Source organism: Antennarius striatus, chromosome 24, assembly GCF_040054535.1.
Source record: "Antennarius striatus isolate MH-2024 chromosome 24, ASM4005453v1, whole genome shotgun sequence".
Taxonomy (NCBI): Eukaryota; Metazoa; Chordata; class Actinopteri; order Lophiiformes; family Antennariidae; genus Antennarius; species Antennarius striatus.
Window position 1 is genome coordinate 1,398,522 of NC_090799.1, and position 21,226 is coordinate 1,419,747.

The 21,226-nt window shown below is 44.7% G+C and overlaps 3 protein-coding genes across 5 annotated transcripts in view; 1 reads left to right on the plus strand and 2 right to left on the minus strand.

Annotated features, from left to right (window-relative positions):
• Positions 1–78: 78 nt before the first annotated feature.
• poglut1 (protein O-glucosyltransferase 1) lies at positions 79–4,243 on the minus strand. Its single transcript, XM_068309402.1, has 11 exons — positions 4,005–4,243; positions 3,542–3,632; positions 3,319–3,462; positions 3,089–3,224; positions 2,885–3,006; positions 2,507–2,566; positions 2,266–2,365; positions 2,101–2,159; positions 1,850–2,017; positions 1,682–1,738; positions 79–1,607 (listed from the first exon to the last, which is right to left on the minus strand). Exons 1-11 carry the CDS (start codon positions 4,222–4,224, stop codon positions 1,451–1,453), a joined length of 1,314 nt encoding a protein of 437 aa, XP_068165503.1. The 5' UTR covers positions 4,225–4,243; the 3' UTR covers positions 79–1,450.
• A 547-nt stretch (positions 4,244–4,790) lies between these two features.
• Positions 4,791–9,429, plus strand: LOC137591476 (calsequestrin-2-like). The gene is made up of 11 exons (XM_068309502.1): positions 4,791–5,137; positions 6,347–6,431; positions 6,491–6,591; positions 6,668–6,776; positions 7,312–7,385; positions 7,974–8,104; positions 8,181–8,226; positions 8,320–8,374; positions 8,466–8,566; positions 8,675–8,749; positions 8,832–9,429. Exons 1-11 carry the CDS (start codon positions 4,892–4,894, stop codon positions 9,030–9,032), a joined length of 1,224 nt encoding a protein of 407 aa, XP_068165603.1. The 5' UTR covers positions 4,791–4,891; the 3' UTR covers positions 9,033–9,429.
• A 1,365-nt stretch (positions 9,430–10,794) lies between these two features.
• The window catches only part of LOC137591562 (vang-like protein 1), a 28,207-nt gene continuing 17,775 nt past the window's right edge, over positions 10,795–21,226 (minus strand). For 2 of the 3 annotated variants that reach the window (XM_068309638.1, XM_068309639.1), the window contains exons 4-9: positions 20,424–20,855; positions 19,930–20,105; positions 17,017–17,177; positions 14,466–14,613; positions 14,142–14,376; positions 10,795–14,068 (exon numbers count right to left, since the gene is read on the minus strand). In XM_068309638.1, coding sequence (XP_068165739.1) covers positions 13,808–14,068; positions 14,142–14,376; positions 14,466–14,613; positions 17,017–17,177; positions 19,930–20,105; positions 20,424–20,855 — 1,413 coding nt within the window. In that variant the 3' untranslated portion in view covers positions 10,795–13,807. The remainder of the gene's footprint in view (positions 14,069–14,141; positions 14,377–14,465; positions 14,614–17,016; positions 17,178–19,929; positions 20,106–20,423; positions 20,856–21,226) is intronic. The other variant, XM_068309640.1, reaches the window with a different exon arrangement.

The following is a 21,226-nucleotide window of genomic DNA, read 5'->3' on the forward strand; positions in this document are numbered from 1 at the left end:
CAGCGCCTCCTGCAGGTGGAGGACTACACTGCATGCTCACTGGACTAACTGGGTATAAGAAAATCTCAACTCTGGTAGTTCCTAGAACGATGTTTATTAGCATAAAAGAAGACAAATAAATGTTGACCCATCTTCTCCACATGTCTCAATAATACTGTTAAATAATAAAGAAATCTTTATTATTCAGGGAAGAAATTACATTATCACTCAGATGTACATTTGAGCTTTCACAAGGGTCCAGTCAGGATAACCACAGGTTTTCAGTGCCCCTTTCAGGTGTTTGTGTTCTTTTACCTGGTCTACCAACCAGTACCCAAGACCAGGTAAAAGAACACAAACACCTGAAAGGGGCACTGAAAACCTGTGGATATCCTGACTGAACCTTTGTGAAAGCTCACACAAGATCCAGAAAGGAGGACAGAAGAGAGCAAGAGTGATGGTATAGTGATCCCATATGTGTCCCATAACCATGTCCTGGATAACTGAGAACCTACAGACAGACTTGAGAAGAATCGGCTGGACTCAGTTGTAGGTAATGTCCAAAGCTGATGTCTTGAGTGAGATTAAATTATCACATTCCCCCCCTCGGCAACAGACTCCATATACTTAACAAACTATGTCTAAATGTTATCCAATACTTTGTAATTGTAGCCATCAGACTAGGTTCCATATAGACTAGAGAGTATTGAAAATATTCTTCAGTGCGCACAAGGAACTGCAAATTTGCATTTTAATGTGGTGCATAGAACAGCTTTGTAGAGTTAAAAAAAACCTTCCATGTAATTCATCTGTAACATCACGGAATTCATAGACAATACTAAAACTATTATTAGTAGATTATTAAAGATATTTAAGCAGCTGGGGAAAATTAACCCCCAAATTCTGCTGCGGCATGATTCAATCATTTCAAATGAAAGTTTAAGATGCTGGATGGGATCTACTTTTTAATTTTGGCGACTTTGCCTGTGGAAAAAGTTAAAAACATTCTGGATTCAAGTAGGCTGCTCTTGAACAAGGCACTGAATTTCTTCCTCCCAATCTCCTTGGGTCACTGAGTCAGAACAATAAAAATTCCAATCATGACCTGACTGATATTTTCTGGGTCACTGTTGATGAAATGATTAATCAGGATAAAAATAAGCGGAATGTCAAAAGGCTGAGTAGTGCTGGTCACTGTGAGTAAGAATCTGTAGAAACCCCTTTTATCACACTGCTGGTGAGACGATTTCTAGAGGAAACTAATCGAACCAGAAAGCGATCGAAGACTAATAAATAAAAATAAGCCGCCTAGTGGCACTTGAAGATTCGGCAGCACAATCCATCAACAACAATAAAAACCCTGCAACTACGACCAGTAACCATGTAAGGACACATGTTCAGTATTGCCTACGTTACATTTACATTCACCATTTGGAGCTGCTACAGCTCATCGGCTCCCGCTGAGCCTGTCTCATAGCTCCGTCTTCCTAGTTTTGGGAAAAATTTGGTTGTAGTTCTTGTTCCTTTTGGGCTTGTAGGTGAGAAGACGGCTGTACTCAGTGAGGAGCCTCTCCCAGTAGCAGGAAATATCTTCCATCCTCAGGTGGTTAAGGATGAATTCTTCACCTCTAGGGTGGGACAATGAGGTCAAATCAGACCAACAATACAAATAAATCTTAAATCATAAAATATAATCGGATACCTTGAGGCAATCTCCTGTGCGATGGCGTCGTTCTCTTTGGCAAACTGTAGAAGTTGTCTGAGGACAGTTCAAACATAGATCAATAGTTGGACAACACACTGATTCAGTTCATTCCAGGACTGATCTGCCTTCAACAGACTATAAAACTAGACTGTAGTTTTAGGATACCTCACGTCATGGAGGTCCTGTCTGACTGGGATGTAGTGGACCCAAGGCTTCAGCTGAGGATAAAAGAACTCCTGCCACTCATCCCCCACATGGAACACAAGAGAACCGCAGAGGAAGAGATGTTTGAAGCGGAAGCTGGCCGCCACTCCCCGGAAGTTGAATAAATATCTGCAAGGATATTAAAGAGAGATTTTAAAAGCTGTTTGATAACAATGACGCCATCATTATTCCCTCCGATCCAAAAATCCTACTTGTATTTGCAATGATCAACAAGTGGGATTTCTTTGGCTGGGGGTCTTCCTAGTGTGTCCTATGAAATAATGAAAAACACGTGCTGGTGAATGGTTAAAAATAAATTGTTTTTTGTTGAGGTCTGTTTAAATTAATTTATGCCGTGTGGTTTCAGAGTCACTGACCTTCTCAGACCTCCAGGCCTGGTTTTTTGTGTACTCTGCGTCCACCAGGTCTGGATCTTCTCTGGACAAAATGATGAGAGGGTCGCGTTCTGGACTTGTTCTACACAGAAACACAGAATGGAGCATTAGGGAGATTAAATGACAATTCATTAAGGATGAATGTATAAAGCAAATGATCTGAGAAGGACACAGAGAAGCAGAAATGAAAAAGAATATTACACAAACCAAATTAAAAACTCACCTTGATCCTCTAAAGAATCCTCTGGACTCCTTGTTTTTCCAAGGCCACTGCGCCGCAGACCTACCAAAACACATCCTACTGATAAACTACATTTCACAATATATGGATGCAAATTACTGTCATTTATTTCTTCTTTATCACACCCTGTAAGTGCTCAGTTAATGATTTGTCATTAAATGGCAAACTATGATTACAAAAAAGATATGCAGCACAATAAAAACATACCTAAGATGATAACTAGCAGAGAAGTTGGCTGATAGACCAATTAATGTACCTCAATTACTGAATGATTGGTTAACTGTTTTAACTATCCCTTATAATAGCAAATTTAGAACAACAATAGTAAACACACTTAATAATCTTTACATCTGAACATACTTTTTAAGGTCATCCCTCATTAGATCCCATCTACCCAGTCCGGAGGGGTATATGGGCCACACTGCAGGTCCGCCCTCCCAAAATGTCCAGGCAGGGTACATGATGTCCTGTTGGTCTGCAGTCTGCGCGGATCAGACATCAACATGTTGTAAGACATTGATTTCAACAAATATCTCTGGTAATGAAACCAGACTGGAGTCTCACCTTACTAAAGGAGAAGACGGGCAGCGTGGGCTGCACCCAGCTGGGCACCTGGGGGTAATCCCTCACGTTTACCACCATCTCCATATCAGGTAACCTGTCAATCACCTCCAGGATGAAATGTTCCACCCCCTGGCACCTTGAAACAGGAAACAGACGTGGTAAATAAACAGCTTTCCTTTTGTTTGCATTGGATTAGAATTTGAATCTGATCAAGTTGTTCTCCTCCTCACCTGGCTGGAAACATGCAGTCGTGTTCTCTGTATAACTTGTGTCCAATGATCTGGTAGTGGGTTCCAACCCCTCTTTCAAGAGTTGCAGCCATGAGAGCTTCAGAGATTCTTCCTTTAAAGGGCTCCAGGTCATGTTGTAGGACGCTGTTAAGTAATAGTTTCATGCTTTTAAATGACTCTTCATATTTACAGTCTCTTAACAGTTTACGGACATCACACCCACCTGAGATGGCAGCTGCAGTTAGCAGAGCTGCACGGCGTGTATTCTTTGACAGCTTCTGAAATCTTGTTTTTAATTTGCTTCCACTGTTTCTCTACGAATAGAGACAAATACATTAGAATCAATAGATTTAAAATATATCCAAGAGTGTACAGTAATCACCACTAGGGATAGCTAGAATTAACAGACCGGCTGTAAAACTAACACAATCATTTAATAAAAATAAACTAATTTGAAAATATTTAGCGAAAGTCTCAACTTTTACGCCTCAATTCACGCAAAAGTTATTCGATAGTTAGCTTCTTGTGTAGCTTTCTTTGCTAACGTTAGCTCGTCACACGATGAATGACTCCGAAACAAAAAGTTCAACTCAAACATGAATCGAGTCGAGACCAAACATCCGTCATCGTCTTCCTCTCGACTGCGAAACGTTTTCTTCAGGTGTGTTCGTGTAAAGATTTATTACCTGACGCGGAAGCCGAACTCAAATCACAAAGTTGAAGCAGCATCAACAGCAGGAGGCCTCGATGAAGACCCAGGAGGTTTATGGATGTAGTGAAAGAGGACATGAAGGTAGTTGGTGTGAGAGATGAGGCTGCAGAAGACGGGGTTAGATGGAGGCAATTGATTCGCCTTGGAGACCCCTGAAGGGAAAATCTGAAAGGAAAAGAAGAAGAACACCGCATCAGGAGCGCGCCATTTTCTTTCGATCCTCTAGTGATGTCTGGAAACAGAAGCAGTGTTATCTGCTACTCCTGTCTGAATGTCGTCATTACGGTAATGCGCACCATGAAATTCAATCAGCTACCGTAACGTAGAGAAGACCAGTCCTACCTGACTTTAAAGGGATATTCACTAAGCCTGAGGATAATACTGTATATCACACTTGTGTTATATCAGAAAACATACATAAAATAAATCTGAATTTGTGTCGTAGAATCATTTTTATTTAGAAGAAGTATACTTTATTATTTATTTACTAAACATTATTTGGAGGGATGATGTCATTTTTGGTTAAATGGACCACTGCTCTTCTGCTATAATTGTTGAATTTATGTGAATGTTTTGACCTTCATATGGTTTCTCAGTGAGGGAAATAAAATAAATAATAAAATAAATAATAAGAAACAAATAAAAGGAGAAAGAATGAGGCCCTCTTGAGACATTGATGGAGAGAGAGGAGAACAAAGACAGGAAGGGAGGGAGGAATATCAGAGATTAGATGTGGAAGGTCTGCAAGACAGATCCAACTCGTAGCTGTATTTTAACACATCTCTATTCTATTTCTTATTTTTCAGTTTTTTCTCTGCAAACTGTATTCCAGTTTGCAAACACACCCACAGCTAAACAACAATGCAGCAGATCTGGCTCTACTCTCTGCTATCTATCCTCTACCCACTCCTGATTTCTCTCTGCAATGCCGAGGAAGGTCTCGAGTTCCCTAATTTTGATGGCAAGGATCGAGTGCTGGACATCAGCGAGCGCAACTACAAGAAAGCTCTGAAGAGATTTGACCTGCTGTGTCTGTTCTACCATGAACCGCTGCCCGCCAACAAGGGTCTGCAGAAGCGGTTCCAGATGACAGAGCTGGTGCTGGAGGTAAGGAAGGGGGTCTGCAAGAGGGTCAAAGGGGAGCCCAGAAGTTTGGAAAGAGGCAGGAACTCCCAATGTGGACTTATGTGGTCTGCTGTGCTTTTTTTTGTGTGCATAATAGTCTATAATAGAAAGAAAGAAAGAAATACATTTCATGAGCAATGTTGGTTTGCGATTCAACAATAATGTGATTATAAATATTTTTATTTTGTAACAAATGAACTTCTTTGTGATCAAACAGGCCAAAAATTGGTACCATTTATATTCCAATTATTTCTTCAACAAATTAATCAATTTTCTATTAGATTAGTGATAACATCTGAAAGATCTAAACAAAATTTAGCAAGAATTTCTCAGATTCAAACAAACGTCTTGTTTGATTCGTTCAAGTCTGTGTAAGCATTTTAAACACAGATAAATGCTGTCAGCATGCTAATTGCATTTAGCTCAAAGCATCAGAGCAGTTAGCATGTTTCTCAGTCTCTTTGTGCGGAATTTCTTACAGACCCTAAAGTGAATTAGGATCCATCGTCACAGGATCAAGAATTTAATCTCATTACTGCCTCCAGGGATCGTTTCTAGGCCACGCTGTTAATTATAGCTTGTTCCCAAAACTCATTCCTATCTGGCTGCGAGTTAGAAATAAGTTGATGCACTCCTGAAAGCGTCTTTATCATTTATGAGCAGCAGACTTTCAGTTTGGGATTATATCCATTATATCATTTATTGGGCTTTTACCTTTGTTGGTATAAAACCAATCCTCCACACAGTGAAGTGAAACCCGGTGAAAAAACCCCTAATGCAATTAATTAAAAATGTTCCCCAGAATTTGTTCATATAAAATCTAATCAGTAGGGAAAGTGCTGATAAAGTCACAAAGGATTTCTTTTCCTCGATGGGAGCAATGTCACTGGTCATAATTCACGTCTGGATTAAATTACCACATTATCTAACTAGATTTTGACATCATAAATCACTGGGATGGACGTCAGTTTATTTATGAAGCACATTTCATTGACAGTAATGCTTCACAGCGCTTTGCTAATGTTGTTAGTAAAAAAAGGCGATGTTGGAGGGCCTGTGAGGTGACCATGTGATCACTGGTGTAGCATCACGATGTAGCCGCGTTCATCAGGTTATCTATGATAGTTTCACAAAATAAAAACCATCTGAATGGGTTTAAAAGACTTTATTTTTGTCTGTGTGAACTCACAGCTCACAGCTCAGGTCCTGGAAAACAAAGACATCGGTTTTGGGATGGTGGACTCCCAGAAGGACGCCAAAGTGGCCAGAAAACTAGGTAGGACTCATGTCTTCTTCTAGCACCTGCTTTGTTTCCTAAAACTCCCTTCTAATCAGGTCTGGAGGAGGAGGGCAGCTTGTACGTCTTCAAGGACGACCGCGTCATCGAGTTCGACGGCGAGCTCTCATCGGACACGCTGGTGGAGTTTCTGTTGGATGTGAGTGTTGTAACTCCATTCGGATGGAATTCAAAGCCTCATCGACCAGTTCACCATCCTTTATATCGGCCCCTAGGTGCTGGAGGACCCGGTGGAGATGATCAATAACGCCATGGAGCTGCGAGCCTTCGAGAGGATGGAGGAGGACATCCGCCTCATCGGATACTTCAGAGGAGAGGATTCCTGTTAGTTCACACCCAACTCTTTACGAGGACTGAAAATACGTACATGCATCCCAGACGCTAATGGGACATGGAGGCTAATGGACAGGGGGGAGACCTGATTCCAGACTCAGTGGTCTCAGGAGAGCCTGTAAATAGCCTCCAGTTCTGTGTCTAATAAGTCCAAAAGCAATTACATCCCCTTTATGAAACGAGAACATAGTGAGACAGGGAAGGTGCGATCTGGCCTGATGACAGCAGCATGAAGCTTCATCAGACTCTATTTCTGAGCAGAAATGGGTTGGTCCTTGGATGTGACCTCACTGGGAGCCGAGGCGAGCGTATAAAACTGTATTAAGGAAGCCGCTGTCGCTCGGCTGAGGACAGCACAATCACGGCGGGAAATTGAATGAAGCGAGCGGGTTCCACTGCTTGGCTTCCTGATCTCACGCCATAGATTTGGATAGGGATGTGACCGGACTGTTAAGCGTGAAGTTCTCTTTGTGGTTCCCTGTTGTGTTGCTCATCAGCGTATCTCTTATGTCTCCCTTTCTGTCAGACTACAAAGCTTTTCAGGAGGCCTCAGAGCGTTTCCAGCCTTGCATCAAGTTCTTTGCTACGTTTGATAAATCGGTGAGTGTTGTAATCAACCTGCATTTATGGGCAACACATCAGAGGATCTTCCTCTGTATGTATGTGAAATATGTGTCTGAGCAGCAGGCAGTTAGCTTAGCTTAGCATAAACTCTGGAAACAATAGTAAAAATCCTGCTGTGTCTTTGTTTTAATCCAACAAAGGAACATAAATTAACACGTTACAATTGCATTTTAAATTGCTTGTGTTAGCGTTAGCACTAAAGCACAGCTGCTGTCTTTACAAAGTGCATACTTTTGCATGCATTATGCATACGTTTGGTGCATATTGCAGTACTTTCTCACGCTTGAACACAACATTAAAGTGATTTTTGACCATATTGGACACACATTCATCGTAAAAATGAGATTTTGGTGGTGCTAACATTTATCTGTGCTCCCTTGGTGGTTCAGTTAATGTGAATTTCCTTTAAAAACATCGAGGATTGTGGGTAAGTATAGCAAGAAAATGCATGATGGCCTCCATACGGCAAAATATGAAGAGAAATGCTGGTATTTTTAGCAGTGCAGACCCTTCAGATTGAAGCATCCACCTGATAATCCTAATCTGGTGTGTTGTATGTTCTAGACTGCCAAACATCTCTCCCTCAAGATGAACGAGGTGAATTTCTACGAGCCGTTCATGGAGGAGCCGGTCGTTCTGCCTGGCAGACCGCTGTCAGAAATGGACATCGTGGAGTTTGTCAACCAACACCGGAGGTTGGTTTGATCCACATCATTTAGGGTCCCTTCAATCCACTAAAAGCAGCATTTTATGAATGTAATCTCTTTACAGGGCGACTCTGAGGAAGCTCCGGGCAGAGAACATGTTTGAAACATGGGTGAGTTAAACTTGTCTGACTAGTTCTCAAATCCACAAGCACTGATTTTGCTTTTTAAATTTCCGTTGTTCTGCAACGTTCTACATTTTCCAGGAGGACGACATGGACGGAATACATATAGTTGCCTTCGCCGAGGAGGAAGATCCAGGTCGGCACCTTTCCCCTTTTGGTTTCACAGTTTTAACCCCGTCCTTCCTGCCTGAATGTGAGCTTTAATTTCTCCACTCCATCTTCTACAGATGGTTACGAGTTCCTGGAGATCCTGAAAGACGTGGCGAGAGACAACACCAACAATCCAGAGCTCAGCATCGTCTGGATCGACCCGGATGACTTCCCTCTGGTTCTGCCTCCTGACTTAAATACTTCTTAAGGATATAGAAGTCTAAAACAACAATGTTCCTTTTAAATGAGGCAAAGTAAACATGGTTCTTCCCTCCCTCTTCTCCAGCTGACAACCTACTGGGAAAAAACATTTAAACTGGATCTGTTCACGCCTCAAATCGGTGTCGTCAACGTCACGGACGTAAGTAGTCCTTATTTTCTGTCTTAAAAATGTATGTGTTTGTTACCCTGACCTCGACTCGTCTTGCTGTCCCGTAACGCAGGCCGACAGCGTGTGGCTGGACATGTCCAACGACGAGGACCTGCCCACCGCCGAGGAGCTGGAGGACTGGATCGAGGACGTCCTCTCCGGGAGGGTGAACACGGAGGACGACGACGATTCCGCCGACGATCACGACAGAACTGACGGATACGTCACAGACGACAGCACCGAAAGCCGAGACACGGAGGAGGAATATGACTGACCTCAGGGTCAAGGGTCGGTGATACGTGTCGCTCTTTATTATCACCTGTCAAGTCGCTACAGCTAACGTGTTATCAGTTAGCTACATGTGACTTCCCAGAGATGTGCTGAGGAGACGTTACAGTTATTGGCTGTAAAACCAAAATAACGAACTGAAAGACGCTAAAATGGTGCATAAAGGTGAGGGGAACAGTAGAATCAGAATTAGGAGTCATATCAGTGTCATATTTTAAAATATTCATCATATAGGCTCTACAAGATAGTTTAGAAGGAATTTTTTAGTGTTATTATTTATTAAAAAGTTCCTTTCAATTTTTTAAGACATTAATTACAAGAATTATGATGCTTTAGAGTATGTGCTCAGCATTTTCATGATGTTAAAAAGTATAAAATAAAAGTACACAATACCAGGCCTGTCGTCTTACTTGTGTTTTTAATGTGTGTGTGTCTGTGTGTGTGAGAGAACACACACTTCACCCTCATTAAGAAGGTCCAGATTGATGCTGAAGACAGCAAATTGGCACATTTTCACCTTGAATTATTCAAACATGGGTGAATAATTCAGCATCATTATGGCTCCTAATGGGAGAAGGGACCTGGACAGTGAGGCGGGGGTTGGGGTGGGTGAGGGGGTCGAGGGTGAGTCAGGCTAAAATGTTGCCCACTGGGGGCCCCCGACAAACTACACAGAGTGAGGACACACACACTGAACCCATGAATTAATAATACCGGGTCATGCAAGAATCATTATCCCCCTGGAGGTGGATGTGTAAACAGGATGTTTGTGTCCTGCTGTGGGATTTACACGTAATCCACGACTGAGCTGAACGATGAGAACATTCAGCTGGGCGTGAATCTAAACGTGACCCGAGGCGGGAACGTTTCACGCTCCCTCCTCAGGAAAAAGGAAGCCGACAGTGGCGGCGCGACGGCCTTGATGTTACGTAATCCTCTGAATGTCAGCTGCGATGCTGTTTTACACGTCGACTGAAAGGAGGCCAGGAGGACCGACGTCCTGAACACACACCTCCTGATTCCCGTGAGGCGAGGGATGACATCAACACAGTCGGAATGAAACAGAACAAAGACATGAGATGTAATAAGGTGAAGATTTCTGCTCCGAACCGAAGCCTCTGGAGGATGGAGGGACTTCCTGTCGCGCCTCGATCCGCACATAACCAAGTCATTACCGGACAAATGGAGAATCCAGGATGAAGCGAAGGAAAACATTCCATTTAGATGCAAATTTTCCTCTCTGTCCACCTCCGTTGTGCTCGTCCCGGTCCCGCGTGGACCAGACGGGTACAGGGGGGGGGATTAAGCCGAGGACAGATGAGTTCCGACAGGTGGCCTCGCGCCCTGAGCTCGTGGCGGGATGAGATTGTTTGTTTTCGGCGCTGGATACTGACACTGACATTCATTTACCCACAAGGCCCGGGTGCGACGCTGACAGGCTGACGGCCGGCCAATTACTATTGAGCTTCATGACAGCAAAAAAAAAAAAAAAAAGCCCCCAAAATAAGGGCAAAGAGGCTGAAATGTTGCTGCAGCTTGTCACACAGCAGGATCACGGTTAATGGGCGGCGACAGAGGAGGGTGTCAGCTCGCCTGCAGCTGGGGGGGGAGATGCTCGTGCATAAGGAGACGGCTATTTGAGAAGAAATGAGGACCTGATTCACTCCAAACTGAAATAGAGGGATTAAAAGACCAGTTCCTAACAGAGATTATAGTTTGGTCGAAGAGAAAACGGAACAAAACATTTATCATGGATTTATCTCCAGAAAACAAGTTTAATCCTGAGTTAATTCATTATTGATCTTACAATATTGATGTGAAAACAAAAGACTGCATCCCTTGCTGTGGATTAAATGATTTTAAATTATGTGTTACGTCAAGATCAAGAATCATTTGGAAACAGTCGGCTTTAGGTTTTAAATGGAGGCTTGAAATAATAATTTGTGCCCAAATGACAACATCTTTCTCAATTCAAAATAAAAATACATGACTAAATCATCATCCATCAGTTGTCTATTCAAAATAACTTTAGATATTGTTAAAAAGACACAATTTATGGTTTCAAAATATGAAGTTTTGGTGTTCTGTTCTGAAGGCGTTCAAACAAAACATGGCATCAACGCTGATTTACTCGTCACTCATGACCAACTGGTTTGTTTTGGCGCTCCCACTAAATCTCCAGCATGTAAATTTGACATCTGGACCCTCTTTAAAGCCACAAACTGGATAGGATTGGAAAAACTGTCAGTCTAATAAAACCGCTCACGCGAATTGGAAAAATACCTTTTTGGAGACAAATCAGAGTCGATTAGCGCACAACACAATCTAACACGGCAGTTACAAATGTCCATAAAAATGTTTATTTTCTTTACAAATACTAACGCTGTGGAACTGAATCATGTCTTACATTGCAATGTCACGTCTTCATCATAAAGCAGGCCGACAAACACCGTGACAGATGACTGTTGTGACCTGGCAACAGCGTGACAGATGGTGCTGACGTAGAAGAGAGGGTGAAAGGCTGGTCATGTGAACTGGAATGACACACATACATACATATACATACATACATGTTTACATAAATAGGTACAGTGTAAAAACAGGAGGCACAGTCACATTGGGATCACACAAAGTTCATCTGTCAGTGGGTATAAAACCAACATGAGGTGTTGATTTGTTGTGGCTGCTTCATATAAAGAGAGCAAAAGTGTTTTTTTTTAATCAGTTTTAAGTGATTTTACATCTACGAATTTACAGTGAAAAATGTTTTTGCAGTATTTCAATGATTTATTCGACACTTTTTCCACTGCCCTTAAACATTCAGGCTGTCATATCAGGTTTGGCCACCAGGGGGCAGTCGGCGACTGACATGACCCACTGAATTCTTCTTGTTTGAGTGATCCATAACCTTTTAACGGGGTTTTTGTTATGACAGCAACAGATTCCTACGTTTAAAGTGTCGTTCGATGCCGTTAGCTTCATTTAACCGTAGGAAGGAATTACAAACGTCCCCCTACGAGGCTTCCAGCGATGTGACCGACCTCCAGGGATCTCCTGCGAACGCGTTTGTCAGACAACAGAGAGAGTAAAGGAGTAAAGGAAAACCAGATGGTTGAGTTGGGAAGGAGGTCCCACCCTGCTGCAGCTCTCGCTACCGAGACGCGCTCAAATTATACGTAACTGCATTCTAGGAGCAAACCGAGCGGCGGCCGCTGCATTTCCTGTTGTGTTTCTGTTTGCTCAGGCGTTCTGAACCGACTTTCCTCACATCCAATGTTCTTTAACGGCGACATTCTCATTTCCCCACTGAATCCTTGTAAATTGCATCTTGGTAGCCTAATGGTTAAGGCACTTAACCACATAACCACAGCATCCTCGGTTCCATTCCCAACCGGGGAACCTCGGTTACGAGTCACATCCGCGTCTCGCTCCATGTTTCCTCTCTGAGTTGTTTGTGGATTTTATAAGGTAAGAAATGCCTTTTATAGGCAGGTTTTAGTTGTTCTTGGTGGCTTAAGATGGAGCAAAAAGAAATGACTGCAAGTATGGAAATCCTAGAAAGCAGAGTGAGTGTAACATGACTCCTTTGTTCATTCTGCCCCATTTTAATCGTATACGAGTTTATGAGAACATTTACAGTATTTAGTGAATCCCACAAAGGGGGGAAGTCATCAGTAGTACTTCTTATTTCTGTCATCGTCTCCGCCTCTCCTTGGCCTCATGTCAGGCGGATGCAGCAGACATGAGATGCTTACTGAACCGATGAGGCAGGGCAAATGTTTTTGGGCATGAATCCACCTCTGAGCACCTCTTATTATGCGGTTCATTCTGTGTTTAACATGGCGTGTGTGTGTTGTTACCAACTGGAGTGGAAATACTCTGGATCTTGCTCCATCGCACCTGGAGAAGAAATTGTAAAAAAAAAAAAAAAAAACTGCTCGAAGCTTCGCGCTTCGGCTGCTAGAATTAGCACCCAGAGGTGCCGCTGGGTGTGAGGCGAACTGCATTCTGGGAAAGGGTTAGTTTGGAAAAAACAGTCCCATATATCCTCTTTTTGAGCAGGCTGACATCCTTTTTAGGCATAATCTTTTAATCTCTAAACATACATAAATGTGCATTTAATGCAACGCCTGATTTAAGTTTGATTAAACCTTGAAGTCAAATGTATTTAATTTGGTTTTAAAGACAAATAAATCCATTCAGTTCTCAATCTGTCGTCCACAAGAGGGTCCAAACTTGAAGAGACGGCAACTCTGGTGGGACATTTCTAATATGCCCCCTCCCCCCCATCAAGCTTCAAACACCACAATCCAGGTCACACCTCGCAGTCTTTAGTGGTTTATCCATCCGTTGCTTAAGAAATGTCTCCGTGGGGGGGCGTCAGAGCCTACAAATGGTCCCATCATTTTTGGCCACAGCATCACAAAAAAAAAAAAAGAACAAGTGATTGTGTTGAGACAAAAATGTCCATCCGCACACACACACACACACACACACACACACACACACACACACACACACACACACACACACACACACACACACACACACACACACACACACACAGTTTGTCCACACATTCATGTCCGGTTACACGAATCCTGTCTGGATTCTCTCCAACATAAAAAGCTTAATATATTCAAACGTGTGTGTGATATATCGTATATAATATATAAAAAATCTTCCAAAAAAGTAAAAATAAAAACTGCAAACGTAAAGAGCGAAGGAAACAGCGAGGAATCGAGAATGTTTGTTGGCGTCCTACACGGATGTTTCGGACTGTAACCGCAGGACAAACTTGTGCGACTTGGGGTCGATGTATTCCTCCGACATCTGGATGTAGGGGATCTTCCTCGCCGTCGCCACCAGGCCGAAGTCCACGCACTTGAGCAGGAAGACGCTTCCGTCTTTCAGGCCGCTGGTGACCGACGCCTCGCTGATCAGCGTCCACTGGCGGGCCAACCAGTGGTCCCGGCTGTACTGCAGGGTGGGACCCGAGGTCAGGTAGCTCTCCAGGAACGCCTGGCGGGGGGCGGGACACAGAATCGGTCAAAGGATCGTGACTCTAAAGGGGGCGTGGCGGTCGGCGTCTGACCTTGGGCGTCATGTTGTTGGTGATGCAGAAGGCCAGGTGCTGCTGGATGCTCTCCATGCTGTGGCAGTGCTGCTGCTTGGTGGTCCTCAGGTACTTCTGCAGGGCGCGCGCCATGGAGGGGAAGATGGCCTGCGCCGCCTCTCGCGGGTCCATCACGTCGCCGGGGGCTTTCTTCTGCTCTTCCTCCTGCATGCGCTTGATGTGCGTGAACGCCTCCTCCACCGCCACCACCAGCCTGGAAAGGAAACGCCCCCCACAAAACACGCACACTTGAATCGAGCTCTAGTTTGTTTTTGTTTGTTTTTTGCGTGTCGCGTTACCCACCGTGCTTTGCGTTTGCGGACTCGCCTCTCGTGCTCCGCCTCCTCGTAGTACAGCTCGTTGTGGCTGGTGTCCCGGCGGCGGGCGGCGGCTGCGATCATGGCTCTGGATTGGGAGTGGGCCAGACCCGCCGCCGCGTTGTTCCCAGGACCTGGGACATGAATAAGACGAGAACGTTAACCCGGCGTGTCGCGGCCTCTGAGGTGAAACCAGAGCCGCAAAGCAAAGAAAATCCTCACTGATGACACTAAGTGCAACGTGCATTCAGAGTGTATGTGTGTGGGGGGGAGCTCATGTGTTTATCCGCACAAAGTCGTAACTTCTTTTAATTATTCCAAGTACGGCGATCAGAGGAAACCCCTGAACACGCAGCTAATCCTCACATGACAGCAGAGACTCACACATTCCTTCACTCCTCCGTGGGACCCTCAGGAGACGGGGTGCGTCCAATTAAAGCGCCTCAGCCTGGAAAGTTTACATTTTTGGAGCGGAGTAAGGAGGCTGCTGATGAACCCTTCCATCGCTACTAATGCAGGTTAAAAGAAGCTGGCGCTGGTGAATTATTAATGCGGGGGCAGCGATGGTGCACGTGTAGAATAATTCATGGAGGGAGAGGAAGGAGTTTCGACACTCCTGCTTTTTCCTGCAATTAGATGGGATTTATGGGAAATCTGTGTATGAGTTCATTCTGATTGTTTCGTATGGAGGATTTAAAATGTAAACATAGACGATATGACACCAGAAAGAGATTAAAATAAAACATGAGGTGAAGAGAAAGCAGCCAAAACTGCACTCAAGCACAAGTTGCTGCACAGAAAAATACTTGAAGGCATTTTAATTCTATATTTTTGTGGATTTCCCTGCAAACAGCACCTTTTATCTGATGGGATTCAAGTCATTCCTGATATTAGATGTTGGTGAGTCAAAATGGAGACTAAATAGCTTGTCAGGCATCGTACAATTACCTCAACCCTCAGGGCTGCACCGCCCTTTCATCGGGGAGACATTATTATCTGTCCCAGAGCTGGACGGAGATGTTACAACAGAAAGGAGGATTGTGGGAGTAGCAGCTAAACGCTGCTGGATGGAAATGAGAGAGACGTGATAAGACGGCAGCGTGATCGCTTCTGATTTACGAGCCGTCTCCCAACGTCTGAGGAGAAAGGGAGGGAGACAAACGGGGGAGAAAACACAAACGATGAGGGAGTCGAGGTAGCGAAGCTGGAGCACACTTAAGGGAGGGCGATAATTTAATGGAGGGTTTGTGTTACATTCTGCCAGCTGCTGCAAAGACGACTGAACTTTTTCATGAATCTGTGGCATGCAAGAGTGAGGGGTGGGGAGGTGGGGGGGGGTGATGCGAGCGGTGACATTCCTGGAAGTCTTGTTTTAAAGCTTCAGATTTAAGGAGGACTTCTGGTCAACAGCAGCAAAGCTTTTACTCACTGTCCAGAAGGTAGGCTCTCAGTTTAGCTTTCAAGACTTATTAGCGGGTTAGCATCAGGACACAAGAGGAAAAGAAACCAGTCAGATGAGATGCTAAATAATAAGTCTGAGTAAAACAGCTGGATGGAGGAGGAATGCTAGGTTTCCACTGCTATCATCACCTTTCCCACTGTTTGAAGTCAGACGGCTGCTCGCTAATGACTTCAGTTAAATTAGCCTTTAGCGCCGCTGAATGCTAATCTCTCAAGGTGCTTAAATTATGAGAGAACATCATGAATCATTTATGACCAGAGCCAAACACCACAGAGCACTCACTGGCTTTAAGTCATGAGAAAAAGAGCAAAATAACTACGTAACACAGAGGCGGCGCCGAAATCTAAGAACAACCAGGAATCCATCAACACAACAGAATCAGTGGGTTTGAACAGATTTCCACAGCAGCAGGTCCATCTGCAGCACAAATAATACAAACATGAACGTGCCAATGAATGGATCTTCTTCCCCATGAGGTGTGTTTACATTATTAAACTCCGATTAGACGTTTAATTGAACGGTGGGATAAGATAAACAGCAGATAATGATAAATCAAATACAATCTGTACTATTCATCATTAGTTAAATGTCATGACTGTGTCAACCCTGTGAAAGGTCACATCATCACATCTTTTACTCCAATAGATTTAAATCTGTTTAATATTTGTTGTCCAAACGCATCCCAGTGCAGGAAAAACTCAGAAAGGTTGGATTACTGATGTAAAAAAAAATATAAATTTTTTTCTTAAAAAACATATTTAAGTTCCAGCATAGTTTTCATAGCTTCACATGTTTTCCAGTTTTATTTCTTATTTGAAACTAAAAACCTTTTCATTCAAATACTGTGACCAAACAATGAACCGGTAAGATGAGAATACGCTGCAGCTCCTTTTCCATCATTATCATGCATTAAACGATCAATAGAAGCATCAATAGAAGCAGAGAGAAACGCAGAGAGAGTCGTAGTCCAGGGGCTAAACCTGTGATATCAATGCTACCATTAGCATCAGGAGGGAAAACAGACCAGAACACACAGAGGAACTGAAGCTTGGAGTTGAAAGAACGTCCCACTCACCCTCAGCAGGGGCTGCTGGGAACTCACCATCCACGTTGTAGACCTTGAGGCCGGCCAGGTGTTTGGCTGCACGGGACTTGGAGGCGGAGAGCAGCGCCGGGTTGTGGACGGGGAAATCACAATAGTAGTGCTCCAAGATGGCCAGAGCTGCTCTCTGGATGCTGAGGAGACGAGGAGGGAAAGGAATGAATGAATGAATAAACGGCAGCGTGAGAAACGATCAGCCGCAGGACGGCTTCCAACTGCTTAAAATCAAACACCGACAAACTCCTGCAGCAAGCTCCTCCTGAATACAGAGGAGTGGGATTAGAGAAACCAGAGGGCAAGAACAGAAGGACGGATCAGCACAAAGGCCTTTTTGGTTTTCTCTCCAGACGAGCTACGCCTGGAAAAAAAAATCCCTCTCGTATATCCTGAAGAAACACCCGTCATCTGCTGAGTGATGGCGAGGAGATGGAAGGTTTCAGAACCTGGCAGCGAGAGGAGGGGGGGCACATTCTCAAGTGGTTTCAACAAAAAAAATGATGAAGGGAAACTTGGAAAACGAAAAAGAAGGATCAAAAAGAAGGAAAAATGTAAAGACGTGACTTTTATAGTCGAATTAAGGCATTAAAGGGGACCTAACTCAAATGATTTAACAATAAAAATCACTCAAAAGACAGAATCTACAGTGATTTAGGACTTTTTTTTAAAAACAGCCAGGAGATTAAGTATTGACTTGAAACATTAAATTTGATGACAGAAGGCGTGAGAAGCGAGAAGAGCATTCACAGTCTGATGAGGCTTCAGAGCAGCAGATCCTGATCCTTCACCCTGCATGCCGGTTCTTGTTCCTCCAGTTACACAAAACTATTAACCCCACGCTGCACGAGCCGGGTGTTGTGACACGCTGTACGACGTAATGGATGGGTTCTTTAATGATGCGTTAGCTCGGTGTTCCTCATACTGGAGGTCAGAGAGAGAAGCCACCCCTGATGGAGCGTCTAACACACTCATCCTCTGCAGACGAGCTCGCAGCGCAGCGGCTAACCGACCCGCAGCATGACTTCACCGCTGAACACTGGAGCCTTTTCTTCCTGCCTGAGTGGAATCGACCCACGTGTGACACCAGACTGAGTCCCGTGTCATTCTTCAGGCCGCGTGGACGGCAAACTCAATCTACAGGAACAACACACGCTAATCTGTAGCGTGTGTGTGTGTGTGTGTGTGTGAGAGATGACCTCCTGACCTCTGGGGACTCCTGCATCTTGTTCAGAACCAGTCCTCCGACAAGTGAAGGAGCCATTCAGGAATACCAGACAGATGTAAACCACAAGACATCCAACCGGGATTAAACTGTCATTCATTCTTAGCGAATGGAGACGTTATGACATCCTGTCAGAGCGGGGAGACGTGCTACAACCGGTTCGAGGCTAGACTCAGACACTGTGTGAGCGCCCAGATCCATAAAATAAAGAGATCAACATTAGAATATTTGACACGTTTGCGTCAAAACTTTAGAGAGGAACAACTTTCACACCCGACGTGGGACGAATAAAACTTCCTGTGGTCGTCAGATCGCCATCAAAGCCCGAGTCGCTACATGAAAGATCTGTTTGTGGATACATGCATATGAGGATCATTTGCATGTATATGATGCGATTAGCCGTGCACTCACGCGTGTGCACCAGGATGACCAGATGAAGAGCTCCTGTCTGCAGGGAGCTCTAATTAGCTGTGTGTTTACAGCCACAGACGGACGACAGAGAGAGGCCAGGCCTGCTGCCGGCCAAACAGGGATGAATGGCACAGCTTACAAAGGATAATACCCCAAAGGCAAGCAGCTAACACACCATTACACATACACACAAACACACACACACACGTCTGACCTGCTTTTACCAATGCTGTATCAATACGACTGTTACTTCCAGGCTGCTCTAAGGGTCACAGCGTGATCCCTTTGGCTATAAATGATGTATTTTATGTCGCTGGTAGTAATATTCCAAAGAGAAGTGGGACTGTTGGCCGCACTTCTTCTGTTTCCTTTGTGGGTGGAGGAAATGACATCACTTAAACCTGACGTTCACGATGGTTTCTCTGAAAGCTGGAAGCAGAGTTTCAACTCTTTTTTACGAGCTGTTTGTGGAGGATTATTTCTAAAAAAACATGTTAACAGCAAACAGGACGGTCCGCTGGAGCGCGATAAGTTGTTTTCATTTAAAGGAGTGGATCTATTATTACTTTATTATTCCTGAGGAGAAAGTATGAAACAATCCACCTGTAAATCTACAGGAAGATAAAACACTTCAGGGAGACGTTTGATCCCCCCCCCCTGCTGTAAATCCTTGCTGTTGCCTGTTTGCTGAGAATCAGAGCTCCGTGTTTATTCCAGGGAGCAACAGGAGCTGCTGTTGGGCTAAAAATGGGATTTTCCTGTTTTCCCTCAGAGACGAAGGAGAGGTCGTAAAAAACCTGCTCCGTCTGGTCTGCGCCGTGCCTTCCTGCACACACACACACACGCACACACACACACACACACACACACACACACACACACACACACACACACACACACACACACACACACCTTTTCTTTCTTTAATTCCCACATACATTTGAGGATTATTCAACTCTACCCTCTCATTAACTATTAATCCCCTCCTCCTCGATTCTCTCTCTCCCCACTCCTGTGCCCCCCCCTCCCCCTTCAGTCTCCTGGGTCTCCCTTCTGTACTCCACCCACCCTGTCTGCTGCTTATTTCTGAGGAGTTTCCTCTGTGAAGTCGTCCCCGCCCTCGCTCTTTTCCTCCTGGCACAGTTTCCTCCCCCCATCAGCAGCTTCTTGTCTTCCAATCTCAGACATGATTTCTGCCTCTCTTTTCCCTGGATGTCGCTCACGCCCTCCCCAGCTATCGTCCGTGATCCTCTCACCTGAGCTGTCCCAGGTTGTAATGCCTCGTCTCGCCGTCCGTGGAGCGGGTGACGCACACGGAGAAGCAGGGCCGGAGCTGCCGGAGCTCCAGCAGGACGATGGCCAGGTAGTGGATGAAGAGCAGCGCGTCCACCAGGGACACGGCGTACTGCACGATGCCCTGGTAGTTCTCATCCTGAAAACAACACAGTCTTAAGTTATTTGCATGTAATAATTTCTAACAAAACAGGCACAAAATGCTCCAACAGAGTTAAAAAAAGAAATTGTACCCATCTAAGATGAGATGAATATTTAGACGTATTTCAAAGGATTAGACTCGACGAGCGTTCTGAATAAATTACACACAGTAAACACACAACTCTGGGGAAGCTAAATGTGTTTTTGGTTGTTTTTTCGCTCCTAAAGGCATTAAAAATAAATGCATCTGTAATATGAGACCTGAGCTGCTTATAAAAGATGAGAGCGGTAACATTTCACGACTCATCTCCCTCACCTGTGAGTCCAGGATTCTGACTCCATAGAAGAGCCAATAGGAAACCACAAAGAGCAGAACCAGTACGGCGAGCAGAGCCCGGAACACAAACACCCGCGGGAGGCCGGCCCTGGGGGGCCTGAAGAAGAGCGCCCAGACGGCCAGCAGCAGGATCAGCAGCTTGAAGGCCACGGAGATGAAGAGGCCCTCGCAGGCGGTGCCGCAGCTCTGCAGCTTCTCCGGCCAGAGGAGGTGGGGGAGAACCAGGAAGGCCAGCGGCGTCAGGAACACCAGCAGGCCCAGGATCACGGCCAGGGTCAGGGTGAAGTAGCGGCGGCAGTCCAGGCCCACGCTGTCCTCCAGGTCCTTGGTGATGCGGACGATGTCCTCCTGGGAGAGGCTGTGCTCCGACGTGCCCGTGACGGCCGTGGTGGTTTCACCCCAGTTGTCATCCTGGTAAAGAAAAACAGAGGAAAAGATGCGTTTAAAGGGATGTGATCAGATCCACATGCAGCCAGTGGCTTCAGCAAACGCAGGATAACAAAAGCAGCACAACAGTGAGGCGTTCAGGCCAAATATAGCTGCATCGCTCGTGGGGAAAAAGTGAGAGAGGACATCAAAGGATTGGAACCATTAGAAGAGAGAGCTTTTATCCATACGGGGCGCCTGGAGTATAGTTTGGTTCCTCACTGTACTGCATGTGAATCAATTCCCTGTTTGGTGAGAATATCTGCAGCTCCAGGAGTTGTAGCATTTCTTTTTCATGCTCCTGACCAGCGCGGCTAAAGCAAAGGGGGGTTATTTCCAGGCATGTTGAGAAAAGA